The 27,217-nt window shown below is 42.7% G+C and overlaps 2 protein-coding genes across 5 annotated transcripts; both read left to right on the forward strand.

Moving 5' to 3' along the window:
* The first annotated feature begins 4,123 nt into the window (after positions 1–4,123).
* On the forward strand, positions 4,124–10,041 carry TMED7 (transmembrane p24 trafficking protein 7). The gene is made up of 4 exons (XM_035100041.3): positions 4,124–4,222; positions 4,314–4,527; positions 6,559–6,804; positions 7,624–10,041. The coding sequence occupies exons 2-4, from the start codon at positions 4,342–4,344 to the stop codon at positions 7,858–7,860; spliced, it is 669 nt and encodes a 222-aa protein (XP_034955932.3). The 5' UTR covers positions 4,124–4,222; positions 4,314–4,341; the 3' UTR covers positions 7,861–10,041.
* Positions 10,042–15,908: 5,867 nt separating this feature from the next.
* TICAM2 (TIR domain containing adaptor molecule 2) lies at positions 15,909–27,033 on the forward strand. Of its 4 annotated transcripts, none has more exons than XM_088653347.1 (3): positions 15,909–16,305; positions 20,945–21,040; positions 25,800–27,033. In XM_088653347.1, the coding sequence occupies exon 3, from the start codon at positions 25,854–25,856 to the stop codon at positions 26,535–26,537; it is 684 nt and encodes a 227-aa protein (XP_088509473.1). In that variant the 5' UTR covers positions 15,909–16,305; positions 20,945–21,040; positions 25,800–25,853; the 3' UTR covers positions 26,538–27,033. The 4 variants fall into 4 exon arrangements, with proteins under 4 accessions (XP_088509473.1, XP_088509472.1, XP_088509474.1 ...); XM_088653346.1 differs by having other exon boundaries at positions 15,909–15,995; XM_088653348.1 differs by lacking the exon at positions 20,945–21,040.
* The last annotated feature ends 184 nt before the right edge of the window (positions 27,034–27,217 follow it).

Here is a 27,217-nt window from a genome sequence, read left to right on the forward strand (position 1 = left end):
GTGCTTATGCAGATATTTAAAATGTGGCTACAATTTCTCAAGGTTTCTTGAGGGTCAATGCCACACTGCTGCAAGGTTCATCAGCTACATAGAAAGGGGACATTGCTCAGTAGCTAAATAAACACCAGCATGAATGGAGCTTTTGTGTATGCTTCTGTTGTGTGTGCCCTGGAAAGTATACAGAGCAGAAACAAAACATCTTTTGACAGAAAGAGGAAAAACAAAGCTGAAATTCTTAACTATCCATGCCTAACGAAAAAATTGACACACAGGTTCTTTCTAATGGCATGCACTGTCTCTCTTGCATTCAGGCAGACATTCAAGGATTTGGATTATCTTTAGGGTTTTTTAAAAAACCGTGTTTTCATAACTAAAAATCATACCAGAAAATTAGGTAGTTTAATTTTTCCTTGTAAGAGTGGTTCTGAACATTGCACTGGAAATTCAGAAAATAAGATAGAAAATCACCAGTCAGGCATGTTATGGTCCATGGGTTCACGAAGAGTCGGACACGACTAAATGACTAAACAACAACAACAGCTGTGTTGGTCTGGTTTAAGGGCCCCTACTAGTCCCCTACTAACATCCACACAATCTTTCTCAGGTTGTTCATTCATTTCAAGCTCAGGGAACATCAAAAGCAAAATACCATCCTACTCTGTTTATTTCCAGAATGGAATGTATCTGAGTCTGAATTCTAGATCACTGAGTTCCTCTTGAAGTGTGTATACAAAAACTTCCTCAAGTGACTCAACAAGGTTATTCATACAAATCAACACATATTATTGTCACAGTGCTACATAGCCAGCGTCTGCTACAAACCAAGCTTTCCCCCCTCCCACCTCCAGAGCTTGAAAAGAAAAAACCCTATAGCTTTTCCTGCTTTTTATCATCAAAACAGACAGAATAATTTTAAAAAGGAACACAATAGGTTGTATTATGCCTTCTTCCACCAGATCTACTTTCACTGATTTGAGGAATATGGATACAAATCTTCAAAATCTGTAGACTATCCAAGTGCAACAAAGGAGTATTTGTCCAAAACGTAAATGTCCCTTATTGTGCTAACAATCCCTTCTTGGTGGTTGGGACTGCCAAAATGTTTTATACCATCATAATTCCCTGTGTAGCAGCTACCTGATAGGAATAACTTTTTTATTCCCTTGAATTTTACGCCTTCTCCTGTGGTGCTCTGCCTATTTTCTGAGAGACGTTCTTACTAGCATATGATCCCACCTTAGCTGACAAAAACATTCTTTGAGTATAGCCAGAACATTAAAAGAATATGTTTTATTTTCAATATTTATAAGGAACTAGACTTTGGAAAACTACAGTGGAACCTTGTGTTACAGACCGTCCTCCTTGTGAACGCTTTGGGTTACGAGCTCCACTAACCCCGAAGTAGATGCTCCCGGTTGCAAACTTTGCCCAGGATGCGAGCAGAAGTTGCGCGCCAGCAGCAGTGGGAGGCGCCATTAGCAAAAGTGTGCCTCATTACAAGCAGTTCGGCTTAAGAACCAACCTCTGGAACGAATTAATTTCGTAACAGGAGGTACCACTGTATTCTGATTCAACAGCTCCCTCTAGTGAATTAACAGAAATTATGGCTTCAACTGAGAAGTTTACTTTGCAATATTTCATGTGTGCTTTTTCTGACCACCTTGCATGGCCGTCTTAACCATACGTGTTACTGGCCCGGAGAGCCAGGGTGCTGGGCTCTCAGGGGCGCCTGGCCAAGAGTCTGGTGCCGAGATTTGGATTTCAGGGAAGAGCCCGTAGGAGTGTTGCAGGCTGAGAGAGCAAGCGCAGCACAGGGGAAAGAAGGAGGAGGAGGAGCCTTACATGTGCATCCTTTTGTTTCGTTCCCATCCCCAAGAAGGCCTTGGCTCCCAAAGAGGGCACGTGAGGGGAGGGTTGCCATGCACTGCGCTCGCTCAGCCATCCAGTTTAGAGAAGCACGCACGCACGCACACACCCAACCTCACAACACCGCCAGCAAGCAGCTATTGCGTCGCCCAGGACGCAGGAGCACTGTGTGTGTACCGGGGGAACGGATTCTAGGAAAACAGGAAGCCGTTGGAAAAGCCGCGCAGCTCCCCCACTCGCTGGGGTGCCCCTGAGAGGCCAGCGCTGTGGTGCAACACGCCACTAAGCCCTATTGGAAAGACGGCTCTGCTTCTCAACTCTGTGCATACCTGTATTTCTCATTGTTGATTCTTCACCTGGCCCTTTCCCTTTGGCGGTGCAAACCCTCCCCCCCCCCCCAGGTCTTTCCCTCCCTGGGTGGGATCAGAATCCCAGGGGTGATTTATATACACTTTGCTGCCCAGGGAGCTTATGTGTAAGTTGTATTACATGGCCTCTCCTTCCTTCCAGATAGTTCTTGTGAGGAGCATAAGGGATTCAAACCTCTGCCCATAGGGATAGCTGGAGACGCTATACCATGGGCATTGCTGGCTGTGCCCCTGGGAGTGATGACTTGAGAGTGCTCTGGCATCACTGTGCATGCAGCAATGCTGGGGGAATGTCCTTGTTGTGGATTCACTGGCCTCTTTTGTCGGCAGTACATCTCCCAATTGTTGAGCATTCACAGTCTATTCAGGGTTGCTGGGGCAGTGTCTGCTGTTTCATACCACTTTTCTATGTTTGGTGTTTCCCTCCTTCTGTACCAAACTGAGCACACGTAGAATATGGTGGCCATCCTGGTGGAATTTCACCCCCACCCTCTGCTCAGATATAGAGTATATGACTGCTTTATTCAGTTAGGGTTTTCCTGCCCCCCCCCCCCGATGTAAATTAATTGGCAAAGCTCTGTGGTGTGGTTTTTTTTAATTGGAATTAACTATACTTGCAGGTTAACCAAGTGAGTTACTTCATTACACTAAATTCATACCATTTGTAGATAAAAAATGGATCATCTGCTAGTTCTTTAAGAGAGATGCTTAGCAGAAAAAAATGTCTGGATAACCTAACCAAGCAACAAGCAGTTCGTGCTCTTCATATTATTAAATCATGAGCAGCAGAATAACAATGCAGTAAGCTTTTGAATCAAGTTTCCTCAAGTGGTTTTAAGGTCTGTTGATTTGTCCTCAATGCTTCAGAAATCAGAGAGCATTATAAAAACGAGACAGGATGCTTATAAACACTGTGGCTTTTCCCCCAAGAGGTGGCAGCAACTTCAAAATTAGTCCCTTGGGTATTCAGAGGAAATAAAAGTATCACTTTTCATCTTCCTCAAGGACACTTATGTCAGCAATTGCAATGTAATAAAAACCTACGGGGTTGGGTTTTTTTTTTTAGAACGGGGAAAATTATTATTTTATCTAAAGTGTTTTATCCTCACATCAACAATTTGAATAGTGAGGGGTAGTGACCCTATTTTATTGCAAGGGTTGGCTAACTGAACTTAGTTTAGATTTAATTTTTCATTGCTATTATAATTGGGGTTTTTTTAAAAAATTGAATGGTTTTATAAAAAAAAATATTATGAACTGTAAGTCACTGTGTGGGGAGACATCTTTTGAATGTCAGCATATACTATATATATATATATATATATATATATATATATATATATATATATATATATATGAACCCAACCGTGTATGTCACCGTGAGCTCCTCGGAGAAAAAGGTGGGGTATAAATGCAGTAAACGGAGGTAAAATATAATTACTTTAAGTACATAAATACATAAACAAACAAACAAACAAACACCCAGTGAGTTCAATGGGACTTACTCACTGGTTATATGTGCTTAGGCGTATCTGCCAGCGAAGGAAAAGCGTTTACACACATCCAGGCTGAGGGGTGCGACTTCCACACACCGTCCTTCGGCGCCTCTTTCTCCACCTCAACTGAGCACAGACCGCCGTCGCCTTTTTCCCGCTTCCCAGAAAACTCCATAGTGTGACGGCCGTCACCCGGCAACATCCAATCAGCGCCTCGCCTAGGAAGCGCCAATAAGAACGTCCCGCGGCTGGAGTGGACTCGTCCTTGCTCTCCTAGCCCCCTCAAGCCCCGCCCACCTCTTTGCCTAGTCCCCGCCCCCCTCCGCCTTCTCCCTTCAAAGAACACCACGTCTACAATTGACAACTCACCCGGAAGTTTCCGCTGCCGGAGCCAGATCACTTCCGGGTCTCCAGCTCCGCTTCGTCCCCCTCCTTTTTTTTCTTCGGCCACGCCGCAGGTGGGAACCGGCTTACATCCGGCTCCCTTCACAGGTGAGGTTGGGGTGCGACGCCCACCTTCGCTAGGCGTCGGGCAAGGCCGACGCTTTGATCTCACTTTCCTTTCTCGCTTCTCGCTTTTCAGTTCACCCTTCAGCTCTTACGGCCAAGAGATGTTGCTGAGGAGCTGGCAGGGCCCGGGAGCCTCCCTGGGGTTGCCGGCGGCGCTGCTGCTGCTGCTCCTCAACCTGGGCTGGTCCGTCCGCGCCTCGGAGATCACCTTCGAGTTGCCAGATAACGCCAAGCAGTGTTTCTATGAAGAGATCGTGCAGGGCACCAAGTGTACCCTGGAGTTCCAGGTAAGGGCGCCGTTTCTCCTCGCACGCCAGACAGGCCCTTGTCTCTTGTGAGAGCTGTCTTTTAGTTGCCTGCCTTTGGGTTATTCTAGAATAAGTGCTGTGGTGTAATTAGAGGCAGGCAGACAATACTGTGATTTAAAATTACCCCCTAAAGCAGACACTGAAAAGCCAACGTGGAGCGGGGAGATCTACCTTCTTTTCTTCCTTTTTGCAGCTTTTTTTGTTTAGGTTCCTGCACTGCAGGGGGTTGGACTAGATGAGCCTTGGGGACCCTTCCAATTCTACAATTCTGTGTTCCTGGCCAGAGGGGGGTGGGCGGGGCACGAATAGGGAATTCTTCCCTTTCTGCTGCTGCTTGTAAATGCCAACAGGTGGTTAAGGAACTCTCTTCCAGTTAACTTTGGTTTGGTTATTTCAGTTCTTGCATTTAACCTTCAAAAGATAATATAAATGTGTGCTGGTATCTTTCCTTAAGATAAATGCGATGTTTCAGTATCTCTCATGTGTCTGTCTGTATCCACTCACTGTTTTATATTGTGCCTAAGGTTCTGTTTTATTTCTCTGTGTATGTTAATTTGTGAGTGCTCAGCCCTGAAAGGTAACTATTAAGCAATTGAAACAAAAAAGTGTGAGAAGTAATTGAAATAGTCGGATATTGTCGTAAGATAACATGTTGATACGTTTCTACGTGAAGTTGTGGTGCTCATGAGAGAAGAGAGAGATCCAAGTTTATTTAAATGCTTGCATGAGTAAAGGGCATATAACACCAACTGCCTGTTGCAGTTTTCAGTTGGAGAATCTCACAGTGACTCCTTGGATCTCTCTGGTGCAGCTGCATCTGTTCAAAATCAGATCTGGTGTCCTTCAATACTTGCACTATGCTGTGCATAGAAAAGAGAATAATATTAAATAAGTTTGAGTTAGGTTAAAGGAATGCAGTATAGCTTACAGGACTGAAAAATATATACAACCAATTGTTTCTCACATGGCCCAGTAAAATGCATCAATTGTTGGGTGTAATCCAATAAGAGCTCATGCGTTCTGGTGTGTTTCACACTTTTGATTACTTTCTGAAAACTAATGGGAAAGATTGTTACTATAAGTTATTTCTTTGTGTGCTGCCAAGGCAGAAACTTTGAAAGAATCAAGGAAGTTCATAACTTATTACTATTCCTGATTTCTTTTTTAAAAAGCGGAGAGACATTGAAATATAAAACCTAAAGCCAGATTGCTACATTACTCCAGCTACCACTTCTCTGTAAACTGGCAATGAGATGGAGTAGTGGGCAGCAGAGATCAGTAGTTAGCGGAGGGGTACTTAACCTTTCACCCCACTGCCCCCACTAGTGTTTTCAGATTATTGTTTCCATCTGAAACTTGAGAATGAAACCCAGGGGTAGTGTGTCAAATAGCGTTTTCTCTTAAATATGTTCACCAGGTGCGACCTAAAATGTCAAGCAATACATTTCTTTGCTACCCAGCCTGAATGGTGAATCATCTCATCATTAAATGGAAACAAAGGGAGCATTCCTTTTTATGCAATCTGGCAACGCCAGTTCTGTGCAGCCACAGAACACTGGCCTATTTGGCAACTTTAGATTGCCATGCTACCTACTTCCTCCTCCCTTTCACACAGCAAGGTAGTACAATATTGTGCTTCTGCAAAATGCCCCCTCCCCCACTGCTGTTTGGGTTGAGCAATTTTAGACCGTTATTCCCATATAACGAATTGACTTTACTGAGAGAATGTTTAAAATAAAGAAGGTTTAGGAGATCAAGTTAAAGCAGTAAAATAGGTACCATCTCACTGGTGTCTTCCACGCATAGCTAACATGGGGATTTAGTGTTATAAGTGGTCCCTTTTCTTGGCTCCCTTCATAGCTTAATACTCTTCCCACGCTGGAGCTGAGCTGCCTTTAATAATTGTACCTGGTGCTGACTATGGGTTTCCCCCTTTCTTATGGAAGGATATTTGGCTAGGAAGGGTGATATGGCTGACTGTTCCATGTACCAGTTTTATTTGTTCTATAGGTGATCACTGGAGGGCACTATGATGTTGACTGCCGCTTAGAAGATCCAGAAGGCGTTGTACTATACAAAGAGATGAAGAAACAATACGATAGCTTCACCTTTACCGCATCCAGAAATGGGACGTACAAGTTTTGTTTCAGCAATGAGTTTTCTACCTTTACACACAAAACAGTGTACTTTGACTTCCAGATTGGAGATGATCCGCCTCTGTTTCCTAGCGAAAACAGAGTTACTGCACTTACTCAGGTAGTTACACAACTGAGTTTAAATATAAATTTAGACTTTAATTCTCATATCACCAATTAGAATTTTGAGTTTTGCTGCTTTTGGAAGACACGGGCATTTGTCATAGCTTTACAATGCATTCCTAACCTAAGCCAAAGCTACTCAAAAGTCCTTTTGAATTTAATGGAGCTTATTCCCAGGTAAGTGGTTTTAGGATTCTGCAGCCTTAGTTATTCAACTACTCCACTACTAAATAGTTGCTGCTTTTTGTCCCAGCAAGAGGAGGGTGAGGAGTTGGACCACTGGGGTAGGAAAGAAATCGCTGCACAGTATCAACATACCCAAGTGCTACTCAAGAAATGTTTACAGTGCACAAAGTGCGGTAGTCAGCCAGCCTATATGATAGAAATAAGTATATGATGTCTTTATTTCCAAAGGCTTTCTGTCTTCACATAAAATCAAAACATACATATTCAAATGTGGATATCATGTAATCAGATCAGCAGTAGTTGATAGCTTAATAGCTGAAAACGCTGGCAGCATTAAGATAAAATCAACAGTGTAATTAATTTTGAGTGATGTAAAAATGGAGAACTGATTAAAATGGTCATAGTAAAATATGCAGGAATGAAAGACAAGCAAAATGAACCATGGAAGGAGAAGGAGGGAAGCCATTGGGATGTTTAACAGTATGTAAAATGTTTATTTTGAGATGTATAATTAAAATCTTAATTAAAATGGTTATACAATAAAATGAAGCTTAATGAGCTGAAAATGCAAAATCCTGCATGCCTTTTTCAATAAAGAGTACTCACCAATCCTCTTTCTTTCTGTATCTAGATGGAGTCGGCATGTGTTTCAATTCATGAAGCTCTAAAATCTGTCATAGATTCCCAGACTCATTTTCGGTTGAGAGAAGCACAAGGCCGCAGCAGAGCAGAAGACTTAAACACACGTGTGGCTTATTGGTCAGTAGGAGAAGCCATCATTCTTCTTGTAGTTAGCATTGGGCAGGTATTTCTTCTCAAAAGCTTCTTCTCAGACAAAAGAACCACCACAACTCGTGTTGGATCATAACTCATGTTGAGAACATGAGTTTGTAAAACCCACTGTTTGTAAAAATAAATATGTATATATACTGTTCTTCAAATAATTTCTAGTTACAAAGCAATGAAACATGGGGAACATTTTTAAGTACCTTTGCCCTTCTTAAAGTTGCAAAACACATGCTCCCTAAAAGCTGTGGGAGAAAATAGCTTTTTATGTGTGATATATTGGGTTTCTCCTTCTGCTGATATGTGCTGAGACATCTAAAGTAAGGTTGCTTTTTAAAACAATAGCAAAAAACAACCTTTGAGACTATTTGGTAGGAGCACAGTGCTTTCAAGAAAATTCTTTGAATGATGATTTGGAAGATTGTCCATATTAAAAATGCGTGGTATTTGGTTTTTTTTCTAGTTTGGAAAGAGTGGGAATAGAAAGAAAAACAAATGTGGTTAGCTATTGTCTCAGAGCCTTGCACTGCACTGTTGTGATTTGCTATGGAAACTGGTCGCATTTTCTTGCAGAACCATTTATGTGGGGGCGGGGGGGGGGGAAGTGTGTGTCTTTTACAGTACTAAATTTTAGGCTGAGAATTCCAGGGCAACCAATTCTCTGTACAATGGGGAAAGCTGTGTGGGTTGTTATTTTTTGAATTTATCTTTTTAAATTAAACAAATGAGGAGACTGTCTTGTAAATTCTGGAAGCTGCGTCTTTGAGCTTGTGGAGCTGCTTCTTTTTTTTGAAGATCTGAAGGAAAATAGGCTGTGTCACAAATAATCTATAGTCTGTCAGTACCACTTGGAAACAAGAAGAGTAAACTAAAGTGCACTGGGTTTAATGCCTTGTGACTCAAAGCCAGTCTTGTAATCTCTTTACTACTTGGGCAGTCCCATGGGACAATGTTGGCCTAAATGGTTTGAGAATTGTAACCTAAAATAAGTGGCTTGTCAAGCAACATATGCACGATGCTGGACATGATTGTATAACACCTGTGAAAGCTTATTACATTTGCCTATTGAAGAGTCTAATATTTTTTGCAAAACTCTTTTTTCTGGGTGTAATACAGTAATGTGTCACCTTGTCCTTGCTTCTACCACTTTTGGGTTAAAGGGCTGCATTGAGGTTTATGGGAGTAACTTGCCATATAGCTGGTACTCTTTGTGTATGCCTAATAGAGAACATATTGCATACTCCTGTGCAGGCATCCCCAAACTTCGGCCCTCCAGATGTTTTGGACTACAATTCCCATCTTCCCCAACCACTGGTCCTGTTAGCTAGGGATCATGGATGGAAGTTGTAGGCCAAAACATCTGGAGGGCCGCAGTTTGGGGATGCCTGCTCCTGTGTGTGTGTAAGGTTGCTTGAAACAACAGTAAAATGTGCAATCAAAATATAAGTAACATTATTAGCCCAACCATACAACACATCTATTTGAAAGTAAGCCTAATTGATTTCATCAGAATTTGCTTCCAGGTATTTATATTTTCTCCAAAACTGGAGAATAAGGTTTGTTAGAAAGGATAGAGATATGTGATTTCCAGTGTTTGTAAGCATATGAATACCACTAAGCTCAAAAGCTTACAAGCACAAAAATCTTATTTGTGTCGAATTGCCCTCTTATATAATGTTGACTCCCTCTACTTTACCATTGTAGATGTTAAGATATCAATCTTGGAAAAATACATGACAAAATCTCCTGTCTGTTAATGCTCTGTAAAAACAAAGACTATTGTCTTGAGGTTAAATGCTGATGTGGTATTAAAGGGAGGTGTGGATGTGATCTTAACACTTGAGTGGTTCAACATCCAGTTTTTTAAGCTTCTTAGTTTGGTTAGTTACTGAAGCTGTTTGAAATGTCTACTTCACTACCACATTGTGTGCGGGTGTAGCTTTTTAGATACAACATTGATTGTGTATTAGTAGCAAGGAAGATCTCAGCACTGTACTGGTTAAAGTCCTGCAGAAATAACTTGGTGTACAGTGTTTTGTCTCCCACTTGAGCTTGAGTAAAATAAATTTCTTGACTGTACTTGTCTATTTCTTACATTAAAACTACAGTGCTCTATTTCTGAAGACAGGCACCCTGAATACTGATAATAGAATGCTGACTCATGCTGGAATCCAGCAATTGCTGCAGCTTCCACTGCATGTTAGTGAAGCATATGTAAGAAACCCACACAGTGGAACAAGCAAATAAACCTGAAAGTAATCAACTTGGTGTTTCCTTTATTGCTTACCTGAATTAAAAATAACCCTTTGCCCCTTGGCAAGACATTTCTCCACACTGGGAATTGATAAACTCCAGATCCACCAAAAGAGGTCCACAGGCTGGTTATTAGCAGTGCAATTTTTCTAGAAAAAGTGCTGGAACTAGCCATGAACACTTCTCTCGTTCTCTTAGAATGGCAATGGCGCCCACCTGAGAGGTGCTGGAACTGAGTTCTGGCTGAAAAAAGGCCTGTTTATTAGGAAAGACTGTAGGCTGTGAAATGCTCTATCCTTACTGCCACATGGTATGCATGTTTCTGCACCATAACCTGTGCTCAGTTGACTTCAGAGCAAGACTTGTACTCTAGTCTTCATTTGGTTTCATTCATAACCCTACTTTACTAAGAGGTTCCAGGGCAAGTTACAACAACTAGTAAAAATTATAAACAGCTTACAGACACAGGAATAGAGTGGGCCCTGAAAACACCAATCTCAGGTTTCAAATGCCTGGATAAAAATGTGTGTCTTGAGCATTTGCTGAAAGCTGTACAGTGAAGAAGACGCTGAGACCACAAAGAAAGGGGAAGAGACCCAGAAGCACAAGAGGAAGTGGGAAATTGTATATTTAGCAAATATTTGATGCGAGGGAAACTCCATGCATTGCCTTCTGGAAATAATATGACACGACAGAGTCTGAAAATAGTTTTATGTTTTTATGTAAAATAAATGTGTTGTTGCAACTGAGGATAGGGCAGGGTGTGGAACTTCTGCTTGAGAACTTCAACTGCTTGTGGTAATAAATAGATAAATCAATACATGGTTTCTGTCATTTGTAGGGAAAGTCATTGAACCAGTAGACAGAAATAAACTTTTATCTATCAGTTGCTGAAGAGCAAGGAATAAATATCAACACCATGCCTTTCACATGAACTAATCTGCTTGTATTGCTTGAAACCAAATGCTAAGTACAGTAATACCTCTGCGAACCTCCGCCTTGTCTAGCGTCCATTCCAGCGAACATCTGCGGCAAACCGGGAAGGACCGGAACGGGTTACTTCCGGGTTTGCCGCTTGCGCAGAAGTGCTAAATCGTGCATGCACAGAAGTGCAAGCTGTGTGCGCGTGCGCAGATGCAGCGCTTTGCCGTGCATCCTTTTCGGCTAGCGGCTGGGGCTCCGGAATGGATCTCGGCCGCAAAATGAGGTGCGACTGTACAGTGACACACTGATCTAATCCTGCGTCCCCACATCCTGTATTTGAACAATTTAGGCTGCAATACCTACTGGGGAGAAAGTCCCCTTGAATTCCATAGGATTTAATTTTGAGTAGGTGACGGCCACACCATACATTTAAATCTGAGTTTTGTTAGCAAACTCCTATTCCCCTCACAGAGCTACAATTCTCTCTCCCCCCCTCCCAAATAATATTTATTCGTTTTAAAACAATACAGAATACAAAAAAAAACATAAAAAGAAATATCAATTACAGCAAATCCTTCATTTTTACTTAACATTGTAGACGTCCTCAATTCCCCCCTCACTGAGTCCATTTTTTAATTCAATTTAAGCAATTTTCATATTATATCTAAACATTTTAATACATTTTCCCCATTATCTCTCAACTATTCCTAATCAATAAACATCGACTATCCTTAACCCTATAATTCATCAATTATTCCAAATCATAAATCATTTCCCCAACCATCTATCTTCTATTTCATCCCTTTGCCTATAATTTATTCCCAAAAATTATTCATGAATTCAGATATTGATTCTTCTATCCTAATAACATTTATACATTGAAATCTGATTCAGCCCCCCCCCCCCTGGACTCAAGGTCTCCCAGACGATTCAGCCAGTTCCCATAGGTCATTCCAGTTTCAGACAATCTTAATCAATCAGAAAATAACATCCATTATAGCTCTTTACCCCACTCCCACTCTGTCACATCCTATCCACCACACTTCCTTCTTCATCCCCTGCTGTCTCCCCAAATTTCTAACTGTTACATGATACCATCCATCTAGATTTCCACTTTTCAATCCTTTGACAATTTTTGTTCCTCTTAGATTCAGACCCCAGTATGGATCCTGCCCTCCCTCTCTCACTGAGAGGGCATTATTCCATGCTGGTTATTCTTTAAAAACCCTTTGAATCAAGCATGGGTCTTGTCCCCCCCCCCTCACTGGGAGAGCAATGCTCCATGCCCCTTCCGCTTCTTTTTTAGATTCAATTGCATTGTCCAGGACTGATGAATGCTCCTCTTTCTTCTCTACTGTCTCTGCTGAAATTAGTCCTCCTTCAATTTCCACACACTTCTGGTTTATTTTTACAATCTGTAAGGTATTCTGATGTACTTCACTTCTTAGATCTCGTAGCAATTTCAGGAATTCCTCTTGAAAATCTGGCAAGTCAGCTGATGTTATGTCTGCTGGCATCTTGCTCATCTCCAATTTCATGGGAACAGCACAGATTACAAGACAGGAAATGGCGCAGTTTATATTTCCAGACTTCAAAAACAAAAATTGTATCCAAACTGGTTGCAGACTAGCATTTTCAGTTCTTCTTCATACCTTAAAATTCTTATGACCATTTGCAAAAAGAGCATTTATCAAACTTCTTGTTCACAGCCTTATATTCTGCACTCTCTTTAATACTGACAGTTCCCGACCTCAAAGAGGTAAACAAATTCCTTCCTATTGTGATGTCATAATGGCGGCTCGCTGATCCCTCCAGGGACCTGACTCCATCTTACAGGGGGACTTTCCCCAGTCCAAAATGAAATTTTTAACAGGGATTTTACTAAGTTCAACCCTTCTCCCCTTTACCCTGCCTCAGGGGGAAGGTTTTAAGTCCAATCTTTGGAAATTGAAAGCTTCCTGTCAATCTTTCCGGCTTCGGGCAAATTAACTGCGTCTCAGTTCACTCAATGGGGGAGATCAACTTCCGTTTTTAAATCTCCTGTGGCCAATTTTTTTTTTCAAATTATAAATCCCTTTTCTTCTACTCACAGTAACCAAATCCTCAATTCTTTCAAAATTGGAAGACTCCACTGCTCAACATGCTGTCGGCTCGGAGCTTCAACACTCTTAACAAACTACAGCTCCCAGAATCCTTTAGAGGAAGCCATGAGTGTGATTTTATAGTGCTTTAAAGGTGCGGTGTGAATGTGGCCTGTGGCTTTCAATAATGCAACTTTGATAACACAGCCTTACCAACCATGGGTGGGAGCTGGTCATACATTTCCCTCCGTTTCACAATCCCAGGCAAGCAGCATCTGTGAGCTTTATTGAGTCCCTAGTGAACCACCATGCATTGCAGAATCTCCAAGTGTCCCTATTTTCCTGGGACAGTCCCGGATTTACAGAAGCCGTCCCGCTTTCTGATGGTCCTGGAATGTTCTGCTAGGACGTCCCTATTTCCATCAGAGAAATGTTGGATGGTATGAAGTTATGCGACCCTCAAGCCAAGGAGATAAGTAACTATACAACCTTTAGATGACATCTGAAGCCGCCCAGAGTGGATGGGGCAAACCAGTCAGATGGGCGAGGGAATAATTAATAAAATTGTTATTAATATGGAATAGGATGTCCCTATTTCATCTCGTTTTCAGGCTGAGGTAGCCAGTGTTTGTCCACAGAAAGCCTTCTGGGTCATGTGGCCAGCATGACTAAACCACTTCTGGTGCAACGGAACACCATGACGCGGGGATTCAAACCACCAACCTTCTGATCAGCAAGACCAAGAGGCTCAGTGGTTTAAACCTCAGCACCACTCGCATCCCTCTGAAGATCTAAGTATTCTACAGCCAGTGGTTCAAGACTGGAACCCTTGGAGCAGATTGGAGGAGCGCATGGGGAAAGGAGAGAAACAGAAGTCCCACTGCACTGGCAGAAGTCATTGTGCTAAGGGGACAACACAACTTTACTGGAAATTAGAAGGTTTATTTGCTTTTCTGTCTGTTTTTTTTTTAAAGAGACCATGAATGGTTGAAGAACTATAAAACTCAATGGGCAGTTATAGAAGGTGGCTCTTCTCACACAAGTCTTCCCCATAAGAACGAGTGGGGGGAATCTGGGACAAGTACCATCTTTAAATGTGAGTGAAATTCTCACATGCTACAGAATGAGGTTACAGTATATAATTTTGAGCTGGCAAAGTGAGCTGTGCCACTTCAGGCCATGGGTGGGAAATTTTGACTCCCTGAGAGTCAAAAGTTTGAGTATCAGAGGAAGCGGTTTTAGTCAAGCCCTCTTCCTCTTGACCTAGGTTTCTACCGGTATATGCAATGATATTTCCACATGGAGGAATATTCAAACATGTAATCTACCACCACCCACAGAACCTCGTTGGTCTCAGAACTCTCCTGGCTTATTCTGCTGGTATATAAAGTATAGACAAGGTCAAAGTCTTCACACTAGTAAGACTACAAAACAAAATCAGGGTAGAAATTTGAAAACATACAAGGCATTGGATTCTCTGGAAGGTACAGGTGCGGGGGGGGGGGAGGTTGCTGCCATCACCTCCCCCAAATGCGGAAGGGTACTCCCTTAAGGAGTCCGGGGCGTTGCCAAGTCCGAAGCCGTGGAAGGTGAGGGCCAGTGGGCACGCCCTTAATGGTGGCCCCAGGATGGGTCCTAGTTGATGTGCATCGCAGGACTCATCCAATGGTGGTTAACCCTTCATAGACTGCCAGCAGAGCGGGCTGGAGTCAGATATAGTCGGTTAGATCCAATGCCTATGCCAATACCTCTCTTCATCCGTAATCAATAAAGTTGTGGCCATTTATGCCCATTAACCAAATGTCTTGTGTCTTTATTTCTTTCGGGGAGGACTCGGGTATTACCACACAACACTGCTTATACTTCACCCTGAAATGTGACACTATCGGTTTGTTTCTTTATTAGCATGATACTTAAGACAGATGCTGACCTATGGTACAATCCTGTGTATGTTCACACAGAAGTAAGCCCCACAGTGTTTAATGAGGTTTCTTACCTAGCAGGGGTGCTGTGGATTGCAGGGCTCAAGTGTGAATTAGGGTTGTGTGAGGTAAAATGACATCTGTATAACTGTTGTTGTTGTTGTTGTTGTTGTTGTATTACTACAGTATTACTATTATTTTATTAAGAGAATTTCATTTATAAAAAAATGAGAAAAAGTGAGAATAAAAAAGGGGAAAATACATCACCATACATGTGTATATTCTTATTATCTTAATACACACATAATTGTCAATAACCTTACCGTATATATTATATGTAAACTCATTCCAAATATCATTGTATTTATCCAAGGTAAGAGCAAGGGTGCCAACTTGAATAAAATATTGGGGGAGCCCAGGTAAACCCCGTCCCACATAATCAATCGTGGAAATGCCTATCAACTTTTTTGGGTTTGGGATCCGGTCAAAATTTTTATTGGGGAGGGTGAAAGGACTTTGGCCCCTAGGAGTTGGCTTCTATGCCTAAGACACACACACACACACACACACACACACACACTAAAAACACACAGTGTGTTTGTGTGTGTGCATGACTGGAGTAAGGCACACGCTCGTGCACAAGCACATACTCAGTGTGTCGCTCCAGTCAGATACCATTGTATGTTACACAGTCCTAATTCACATACAGTACTGTACGGTTTACATCAGTCTAAGATGTCGACGGGTCCACCCGAGGAACACGGTTGCGCTTTTCTTTGGGCAGCTTCGAAGCAGAGGGGGTGGCAAGCTCCTTCTTGCTGCTTTTGTAGCTGCTGACAGCCAGAAAAAGGCGACGGGTTCCAGCTCTGGGCCCCCGCCCCGTCCATGTCATGCTTCCCCTTTTCTCAGCAGCGGCCGGACGTAAAAGGCGCTGAGACACAAATCCTCCCGGCCACAACTTCCGCAAGGGGAGAGAAGCTGGTCGTTCGCGGACGCCTCCGCCGCGGGGAGAAGGACCAGGCTCGCCTCCTCGACGGGTAAGTGCTGCTTCTCCACCAGGCGCTGCAGGTGAAGCTCCAGGAGTGGCGACCCCCGTTCTTCTCCCTCGCCCCTTTGTCCGACGTGAAGCCCCTTTGGCAGCCAGATGCCCCCCCCCAAAAACCCCTCGATTCAATGGGCTTTCGCGTGGCGACAAGTCTTCAGTCTTTTGCAGCGTAGGGGAGGGACAGAAAAGAGAATTGTGCCGATCGTGCTACAAAAATCTAGTTACTGGATTGATAGATTAGATGTCAAGGAAAGAAACAACTGCCTGACTTTTAGAAGACATCTGAAGGCAGCCCTATTTAGGTAAGTTTTTATTGTTTGATGTTTTATTCTGTTTTTAATATTCTGTTGGGAGCCGCCCAGAGTGTCTGGGGAAACCCAGCCAGATGGGTGGGGTATAAATAATAAATTATTTTTTTAAAAAAATTATTATACAGTACAGGATGCTTCTCTCAGAGTCCCCCCCCCCCCCCGGTTATTTTATTTGTTCAACAGTCCTGTAAAGGCTGAGAGGCTGTTATTAGAATTAGATACAGGTAGGTAGCAGTGTTGGTCTGCCTTAGTGGAAACAAAATAAAAAAATCAGATGAAGAAGTGTGCATGCACACGAAAGCTCGTACCAATGACAAACTTAGTTGGTCTCTAAGGTGCTACTGGGAGGAATTTTTTTATTTTGTTTCGATTAGGATTAGGATTAGAATTTATATACCGCCCTATACCCGGAGGTCTCAGGGCGGTTCATAGAATAAAATCAAAATATAAAACCACAAAAAACATACCGGCAATCAAAATAAAAACAACAACCCGATAAGGCGCCCCCCCAAAAAAACACACACCACATTTTAAAAGGGCATAGGATGTAAATCAAATCAACCAAAGACCTGATTGATAGCTAGAGGTCAGGAAAGCAGCATTAGAGATTTCCAGCATGAGCACCCTAAATCGGTACCCGCACAATTCTGAGAGCAGGAGAGAAAGGGGCTTATTTCCTAACGATCCAGCCTGTGCAGGTGGCTTCGAAAAGGGAAAGTGATGGTATCAAGTTGAAAATGCTGGAAGTAAGAGAGGAAGTGGATCCCAATCTGTTGCTGTCTTCCCTTTGATGTTGGATGCCCCTGGATTTGGACTCTCTGGAAATCCAACTTGTTGTTTCTGTCTCAGATTTCTGAAGAACCGTATGGTGTGGTTTCCAGATGAATTATACTCAGAGTAGAGTAGACCCAGTGGAATCAGTTGACTTAATTTATCTCAGTGGGTCTACTTTGAGTATGATTTAGTTCAGGCATCCCCAAACTTTGGCCCTCCAGATGTTTTGGACTACAATTCCCATCATCCTTGACCACTGGTCCTGTTAGCTAGGGATCATGGGAGTTGTAGGCCAAAACATCTGGAGGGCCGCAGTTTGGGGATGCCTGATTTAGTTGGACACACCACCCATTTTCTTTTAAAAACACTGTACATAATATAAATAAATCAGCCAAGAAGTTTGTAGGAATCATTTCATAGAAGTAAAAGTTGAAAAAAAATGTTTTTCAACAATGTAAAACTATTCTACTAGTTAAGTAAAAAAAATGTTTTGTCTGCAAAGAACATGAGAGTTTCTAGTTGTGACTTGGATTTCCCCATTGCCTGACTATATTTAAGAGGCAATGTAAGACTTGTTTAGAGTTTTTTTAGAGGGTAAGGATAAGAGAAAATTGAGTTCTTTTGCTTTTTTTAAAAAAAAGGAAGTGTGGTTGTAGCTGGATATTTTTTCTCTTGGGGTTTTTTGTGCTTCTGTTTAATGTTAGTACAGTAGATTTGGGGTTTATACAGAGTTTGTATAAAATCCTCTCCAAACAGGCACAATAGCAACCCTTGTCATCAAAACATCTCTTCCTTTGGTTTACCTTCTTTTTTCAAACATCTAGTTTGAGGAAGAGTTCTGTATCACCCAGAGGGCTGCATACTGCACTCTTCAATTCAAATTGATCTAAATAAAAACTTTTGTTTCACAAGTTCTGATTTGGGGGCAGGGGAGGGATGTTGGACCAATGTTTTAGAACTTAATACACAATATATGGTAACATAAGAAGTATCTGAAGAAGTGTGCATGCACACGAAAGCTCATACCAATGACAAATTTAGTTGGCCTATAAGGTGCTACTGGAAGGAATTTTTTAAATAATATAACATAAGGGTTTAGGTGTGCCAGGTTTTGTTTTTCATTGAGAGCATACAAGAAGACCATAAATCTTCAGGAGTAGGTGGGTGGGGTTTCAGATGACTTTAAAAGACATAGAAGGCAGCTCTGTTTAAGGAATATTTTTAATGTTTGATGTTTTATCGTGTATTATTATTATTATTATTAATTATTATTATTATTAAACATGTATCCCACCTGTTTTTTAAAAAAGAAATCCTAGGTTGCTAACCATTCAAAACAGTAACATAATATAGAACAATTCACAGTTAACCCAAACTATAAATTGAAACATTAGCTTAAAAACCAATATAACAGTAACAGTAACAGAATTAAAACGCAAAATACCAAAAAGAGTGACAACCTCAGAGAATACTTGGACAAACAAACAAAACTTTAATTACTTACGGGGCATATTGGCAACCTTTAGGTGTGTTTGTGTGTCACTAATCCAATTAACTCCATATAAAAACGAAAGCAATATTGAATTATTTGCCACTTGTATTCCCCCCCCCTTTTCTAGCTGAAATCCAAAGAACTATTGCTGCATTTTTATTCTACCCTTCTTCCAAGAACTTCAAGACAGCATAAAAGGTTCACACCATCCCTGCTTCTTTCAACAGCTTTGTGAGGTAGATTAGTCTGAGAGACAATTATTGTTTCAAGGTCTCCAGCAAGTGAGCTTTGTGGCTGAGTGAGTTCTGTATATTCCTGCATCTTCTCAAAAGTCGGGGGTCGTCTTATACGTCGGGTCGTATTTCTTATACGGCGAGTATATCCCAAACTCTCTATTTTAACTGGGAAAGTTGGGGGTCGTCTTATACGCCCAGTCATCTTATACGCCAGAATATACGGTATTTGAACCTGAGTCTCTCCAGTCTTAGGCCAAGACTCTAACCCAGGCATAGGCAACCTTGACTCGCCAGTTGTTTTGGAACTACAACTCCCATGATCCCTAGTTAACAGGGCCAGTGGTCAGGGATCATGGGAGTTGTAGTTCCAAAACATCTGGAGAGTCAAGGTTGCCTATGCCTGCTCTAACCACTGTACCACTCTGGGTGGCTGTGAAGCGAATTCCTTGAATCCATGGAAGCTTTGTCCCCCCCCTTAAACTTTAGTAGGGACCTGCAGTTTCATTTGTTGTGAGACATTAGTGTTCTATACAGTGTTAAGTTAGGAAGAAAAGAGAGGGAGAGGAATGCTGAGTGGTGTGGGGTTGGGTGGCAATGCTTCTGTTCTTCAACTTAGTGTATTTGTGGGATTTTGTGTCAGCGTCACTTGTGTGGGTTCTCTTACTATTCGCTCGTTGTGTTTCCTTGGTGGGGAGAGAGGTTGGGGTGGCCTAGGGGGTGGTTGGTTGTCTTTGGATGGCTATAGTGAGATTTGTTAGAGTGTGTGTGTGTGGATCAGGTTAGCAAGATTGATTCATATGCTGTTGGCGGATTCTTGTTGTCTTGTTGGGCTGTGTATGTGATAAAGGGGAACCATACTGGCAAAGGCGTCTTCTATTTGTCCCTGTGTCAGTTTCAGTTTATTGGTCAGTTACAGGTAGGTAGCCGTGTTGGTCTGATGTAGTAAAAAAAAAAAAAATCCTTCCAGTAGCACCTTAGAGACCAACTAAGTTTGTCATAGGTATGAGCTTTCGTGTGCATGCACACTTCTTCAGATAGTTTATTGGTCAGTTTTTCTAATAAGGCTGTTTCCCATACTATTTGATACCATTGGTCCATGCTTACTTCCGACAGGGGTTTGTGGCCACCACTGGCCCTGACATTCCCTTGACTTCCCTGTTTCCCAGAGGACTCGAGGAAAGGGACAAATAAGAAGAGCCTGCTGGATCAAACCAGGGGTTTATCTAATCCAACATCCTGTTCTCACAGTAGCCAGCCAGATGCTTATGTGAAGCCCACAAGCAGGCCCACTCTACCACTTCTGTGGTTTCCAGCAACAGGGATTCAGAAGCATACAACCTTACAGTGGAGATAGAATATAGGCCTCATGGATAGCCTTATCCTCCATGAATTTGTCTCATCTTCCTTTCAAGCCATCTTAGTTGGCAGTCATCGTGTGGGAGCAAATCCTGTCTTGTCTGTCAGAATAGTCTTCCTATTCTGATTTTAAGAAAACTCTGAAGAAAAGAAGGGACTTCTTGCTGAGGGGTGGATCTCAGAGGGGCTGGTTTATATTGCCACATTGTGGAACAATGAACTCAAGTCCCCATGTTACATGGCAAACTCTCAGTGGAAGTTCAGAAAGCCGTTTGTGATGTTGGTATGAAGCTCAGACATTCAAAGGAAAAAGTCAGGCACTGGGCTATACTGCAAGCCTCTTGTGTGAGCTTAAGCAGAAAATCTGATCTCTAAAAAAGACTTGTCATTGTCTCCAAAACAATGGTTGTTATGGTTCTTGGGGAGCTACTAGTCCAGGCATAGGCAAACTTGGCCCTCCAGATGTTTTGGGACTACAACTTCCATCATCCCTAACTAACAGGACCAGTGGTCAGGGATGTTGGGAATTGTAGTCCCAAAACACCTGGAGGGCCAAGTTTGCCTATGCCTGTACTAGTCACAACAGGCAGTAATTAAACAACTGTAATATTCACAAATAAAACCTTAGGCTTTACTACCTTGCCCATGACCGTTTGAGATACATAGAATTACACAGAGAAGTTCCATTTCTTTTTTCTGGAAGGAGTACTGTAATTGGGGATAGTAAGTTGTTCATAAAGTGTTGCAACTTAACTCTTGTTGTCTTTCCCAGAGCTGGATTATGTCTTTCCTCTAACCATTCCCATCTTAACCACTTTGTATCTATTGGTTTGTGGATCAGCTATTAAGAACATTTGCCACCTGCAAGGTAATTTGAGTGAGTTTATTTAGCAGTTTTTAGCCAGGAAGTTAATTAGGTAGAGGCCCCTTTGAGATCTCAAACTGATGCTCGATTCCCAGGTGTCACTGCCTTTCGCTATCTTTGTCTGCTATAAATAAATGAGACTGTTTCTATTTCTTCTTGCCTTTAAAACTGTGGCTGGTTTCCCGCATTGAACTTCACCTGAAAGTCACAGCGAAGCTCATACTATAGAATTGTAGAGCTGGAAGGGGCTCTGAGGATCATTTCTAGTCCAACCCCCTGCAATGCAGGAATATGCAGCTGTCCCATACGGGGATCAAACCTTGGCATTATCAGCACCACACTCTAACCAACTGAGCTACCGTAAAATGTGAGCTGTTCAACGAAGCAGATTGAGGGAATAGTATGCAGGTTCTGCAATGGAATTTTTAAATGTCTTATGTTTACAGCTGAGTTCCTCTATTATGCATGTACTTTCTACTGATTCTACTCCTGTGTTGATTATTTCATGTTTATAGGGTTCATAGGGTCAGGGCATATCAACAGTTTTCTACATGCCTGGTTGCATTCACAACCAGGAGTACAGGAAGTGTCCCTGGGAAAGATACTTAATGACTCCAGATGGACAGATGGACAGGCTGCCCTTCGTCCTCTGCCTGTCTCTGCTGTTGTGTCTCTGTCCACTGAGAACCTTAAAAATAACAGATGGTGCCAATGCTTGTTTGCTAAGACCGAAGATGACTGGCGATCTCAGCCATTTCAGCATTCAGCCTAACTGTTTCTAAGTCTTCTACCGCTGGGTGGATTCATTGTATTCTGGAATACAGTGGTGCCTCGACTTACGAAGTACTCAACTTCCGTACTTTTTGAGTTATGAGCGGCAAAAACGGCCGTGCACTTACGTTTTTTCTGACCTCCGAAGGGAAACCGCGGCGCTTTTAGATGCGTTTTCCTCGACTTACGAAGTTTTGGATGCGGTTTACTCGACTTGCGAATGTTTCCGTTTCCGGTTTGTTTGTTTTTTAAAAGGGGAAGCCGCTTTTTCGACTTCCGAAATTTCCGACCTACGAAGGCGCCTTCGGAATGGATTATCTTTGCAAGTCAAGGTACCACTGTATTGGCTAGACTCACAGAGCAGATTCATTACAACATTAGACCTGTTGAATGCATAGCTGCCAAGTTTTCCCTTTTCTCACGAGGAAGCCTATTCAGCATAAGGGAATTTCCCTTTAAACAAAAGGGAGAACTTGGCAGCTATGGTTGAATGTAGAGTTGAAACATTCAGGCTGGAGGGAACAGAAGCTGTGAAAATCAACCTCATTCCAGCTCCTAAAATCAGAGCTGCCTGGCTGTTACTGAAGTGCCATGAAGGAAAGTTGCCTGGTTTCTGTCTGCCTGCTAGCCTTTTAATTCTAGTTGTGTGTTGAGTAAAATGTGGGAATCACTGATGGAGAATTCCAGCCTGTTCTATATCACAGTACTGTACTGTACTAACTGCCATAGGAAAACAGACTGAGCTCAGGCCAGCTTTTGGCTACGGTTTCATGTGTGCATATTAAAGTGCATATTAATACAGAACTTGCAGTGTACCCATGCCATAAGGTGGTGCTGTTTCCCCAAAAAACAAAACAGCCAAAGTCTGCAGTTGCAGCATCTGAGCCAGTTCTGATGAGCATTTCATACAGAAAGGTAACATATTCATCAGATAATCAATCTTGTATGCACAGCTCGTTTTTCACTGCTCATTCCAGGCTTCTTCGGCAAGGGTTGTTATCAAAGCGATGGCTTTACCATTTAAATTTCAACCCCTCCTTGAGAACAGAAGAGGCCTGCTATATTACACCACAGTCAGCATTCTGTTCTCACAATAAGCAACCTGGTGGCTACGGGAAGCCCATAGGTAGCACATTGTGTGCATTAACATTCTCCTGCTCATATTCCCCAGCAACTGGTATTCAGGGCCATGGGACCCAAAGGTAAATGCAGCCATTGATAGCCTTATCTATGAATTTGCCTGCTTGCTGTCCTTCATTCTCACCACCACCATGAGAGTCAGGGAGGTATCCCAGGCGGCCATGGGTGCAGCCAGGATTTTTGTTGGGGCGGGCAGGGCTTGGTTAGGGGGGCAGAACCGATATGATTGGTCAGTTAGTGAAGTATTTCTATTGTTTTACTTGATCAGGGGGTGGGTGGGCAGCTGTCCCCCCCTGCCTACACCCGTGCAAGTGGCAGTGTGCAGTATACATAAATATAACCAGTTAGGACAGAGCTTTCCAGAATTTTCATGCTGGTGGCACACTTTTTATTTTTATTTTATTTTATTTTAAGGTTTTCTTGGTTTACAAAGATATGTGCAATGTCTCTCATAACATTTTTACAAATCAGTTTCATTTGTTGAGACATTGGGAAGAAAAGGGGAAGGGAGGTAGATGGGGTAGGGAGGGTGGGTGGGGGTAGGGTGGGGTGACGATGTTTCTATTTTGCTTAATATGTGTGGGCAGTTTTGTCAGCGTCGCTTGTGTAGGTTCTCTGCTGTTCGCTTGTGTTCCTTTGGTGGCGAGAGATGTTGGAGTTGGCCTCTTTGGGGTTGGCTGTGGTGGTCTTTGTTTCGTTTGTTTCGTGGGGTGGGTGAGTGTTTTGGATCAGGTTAGCCATATTGATTTGTATGCTGTTGGTGGATTTTTGTCATTGTCTTTTTGGGCTGTGTATGTGATAAAGGGGAGCCATACCGGGGTGAAGTCTTCTTCTTCTACTTGTCCCCGTGGTGACACACTTTTTAGACATGCATCCTTTCACGACGCAGTAACTCAGTTTTACTAGCAAACCGAGGGTTAAACTAACCCCTTATAAGAGTGTTTGCGCGACACATGGCAGCCAACACACTAACATGTCGAGACACACAGTTTGGAAAGCTCTGAGTTAGGGTAACAAGTGACACACACACACACACATACCCATCCAATACAAGAATGGTACTTGCGACAATAAAACTGCTAGCACATTTGCAAAGCTAAGCAGGGTCTGGTATGGTTTCAAATTGGATGGGAGACCACATGTTGAGATTCCTGCAATGCATTGCAGGGGTTGGACTGGATGATCCTCAGCGTCCTTTCTTAACAAATCCTTCTTAACAAATCCTTTCCAATTGTACCCTAGGCTCTCTGGATCCTGGCCTGTGGGGTTTTTTTTGGCAGGATAGTTACAGAATATTCTTGGTTTTCCTTTTATGTTCAACATAGTGAGCACATCTGCTGTTTGCTTCTTTGGGGGAGTTGATGAGCTCACATGCATCATATATTCAGTGCATTCACATCACTGACAGGGACAAAGACTCTTTAGCATGTGCTACCGTATGTAGTCTGAAAGGATGGCTTCCTGTTGTAGATTCAAGTAAGCAGCTTCTGAGAGCAACGGATGCCCACATTCCTGGGACTGCTTTTTCTGTGTGTGTGCACTTGGCAGGGACCTGCTACACAGTGTGCCGTGTTAGTTAACCCTTTGGCCACTGCTTGGAAAGCGCTGCGTGGGGAGTATTTCAGCAGCCATTTGCTGATGTGCAGATACCCGTTTCCTTTTCACAGCAAATAGAAATGCTAAAGTAACTAAAAATGGGGAAGTATGAAGGCAGTCTGAAATAGGGGCATTTCCAGGTTTGTGACATATAATGTTTTTTTCAAAATTGCTGTGCTTCATTCTGGGCAGTTTACCACATTGATAAAAAATATTCAGTAAACAAAAAACAAAAAACCACCCAACCCATAATAAAACCAATTATAACCAATACAAATCATAACATAAAACAACCCCAAAGGCCTGCAAAAAACTAAAAAGTTTATTAATAGTTATTGGTACCACCATATGTACATGTGTTCTGTCTTTTTGGGGGGAAATATCCTGTCTAAATTACCCAGGTGGCGCTGTGGGTTAAACCACAGAGTCTAGGGCTTGCTGATCAGAAGGTCGGCGGTTTGAATCCCTGCAACGGGGTGAGCTCCTGTTGCTCGGTCCCAGCTCCTGCCAACCTAGCAGTTTGAAAGCACATCAAAGTGCAAGTAGATAAATAGGGACAGCTCCAGCGGGAAGGTAAACGGTGTTTCTGTGCGCTGCTCTGGTTCGCCAGAAGCAGCTTTGTCATGCTGGCCACATGACCCCAAAGCTGTCTGTGGACAAACGCCGGCTCCCTCGGCCTATAGAGCGAGATGAGCGCCGCAACCCCAGAGTCGGACACGACTGGACCTGATGGTCAGGGGCACCTTTACCTTTTTACCCTGTCTAAATAGCACCAGAAACTAACTAATATCCTGTATTACGTTATAATAAGAATAAGAATTTATTATTTATACCCCGCCCATCTGGCTGGGTTTCCCCAGCTACTCTGGGCAGCTCCCAACAGAATATTACAAACACAATAAAAGATCAAACATTAAAAACTTCCCTAAGCCTTTTATATGCTTATTATCATGTCACAGTCCAGAAGTGTGGCTATTGTAGTTTCTCCAGAACTCTGCAGTCTGTTCTGTGTACAGTATGTATATTAGAGAGGCTCTTCAATCCCCCTTTTCCTCCTCCTTGCTGCTGCTTCACATGCTTTTGCTGTAATGTACTTTCCAGTCTTGCCTTTACAAGCCTTGAAAAACTTCTGCTCCCCCCACCGCTGCTGCCCTAGATCCCTTGTGATTTCAGGAATAGCCTTGAATGAATTTTGTGCCATGTTAAAAGATTTAGATCTTTTCTCCTCTGAAGTTCTTTTTCATTTATTCTACAGACTGGAAAAATTGGGATACTTCATCGTCTTTAGATCTGGGTGTGTTTTGCTGCAATGGGAAATGGCAACTCCAAAAGAACGTTTCCTTTTTCTCCAAGGAACAGCATGAAGGGCAACCATGCAAGTCCAGGACAAGAAGGCTTTAAGCAAAAGCCCAAAACATCTGAACTGTCACTGGGCGAAGAAACCAGCGGTGGTACCAATACCGAAGAAATTCACAGCAGTGACGAAGATGCTGGGGATGTTTTTTACAGGTTTGTGGTTCTTCATGCTGAGGAAGATGTCGAGGAAGCTGTTAGAGTCCAGGACTTGCTACAGAATGAATTCTGCATTAAACCAGGAATAATATTTGCAGAAATGCCTGGCGGGAGGCATCTGTTTGAAAATTTAAAGGATGCAATGAATGGGTCTGCTTGGATAATCATCTTGCTGACTGAAAACTTCTTAAGTGAGCTTTGGTGCGAGTTCCAGATCTGCACGTGTCTGTTCAGTGCAATGACCGTACCACACAAAGGATACAGCGTCATCCCGATGAGGCCGCGGAATAACCCACTCCCAAGGGAGAGGACTCCTTTCGTTCTCCAGACCATTAACACACTACAGGAAGATAGCCCTGGATTTGCCCAGCAAGTGAAGAACATTTTCCAGGACTCGAGATATAGGCAACAGCAAGCCATATGGCAGTATGAAAAGAAGAAGGAAGAGGTGCAGAAACTGCTCGAGTGGCAAACCTATTAAGACAATTTCTGCGGAAACCCCCATACGCACCAAAGAACTGCTTTTTTCAAATGATCCCCACTGAGTGTTAATCATCCTAACACTTAACTGTGTCTCATGGCAGAAAAATGCTCGCTAGCTGTAAGAGCTGACTTCATGGAAGCTTTGCAGAGGGGGTTCATAGAACAGGGGTTACAGAAAGAAATCTAGTTAAATTATCTTTCATAGAGCCAGAAGTAGCTCTGCCTGGGAGGGGCACTACAGGAGAGCTGACAATACTGGGCTAGATGGTCCAATGGCCTAAACTCTGTGGTTCTCAAAGTGGGCAGTACCATGCCCAGGGAGGGGCGCACGGTTACCTGTAGTGTGTGCTAAGAGATAGGGTGGCTCTGGAGGTGTAAATGACTATCGGACTTTGAGAAGCTGTTATCTCTAGATAAAGTTCCATCAGTTTTGTTGCACTAATTGAACTAAATAGTTTTCATTGGATTTTGAATAAATGTGCAGTTATTTGTTACCGTTTTGAATTCTGTTGTGTTATAATCCTCCTTCACGGGTCATGCAAACTGCTTTTCTGAATAACGCTTTTTCTAGAGTAGCTGGAACTGCAGATGATTATATGGAACCAAGAGGGGCTATGACCCAGGGGCGAAGGAAGGCGTCGTGACACCTGAGGGCACATAGGGCACATGTGTGGCGTT

The sequence above is a fragment of the Zootoca vivipara genome, chromosome 10 (assembly GCF_965207765.1).
Source record: "Zootoca vivipara chromosome 10, rZooViv2.hap1.1, whole genome shotgun sequence".
NCBI lineage: Eukaryota > Metazoa > Chordata > Lepidosauria > Squamata > Lacertidae > Zootoca > Zootoca vivipara.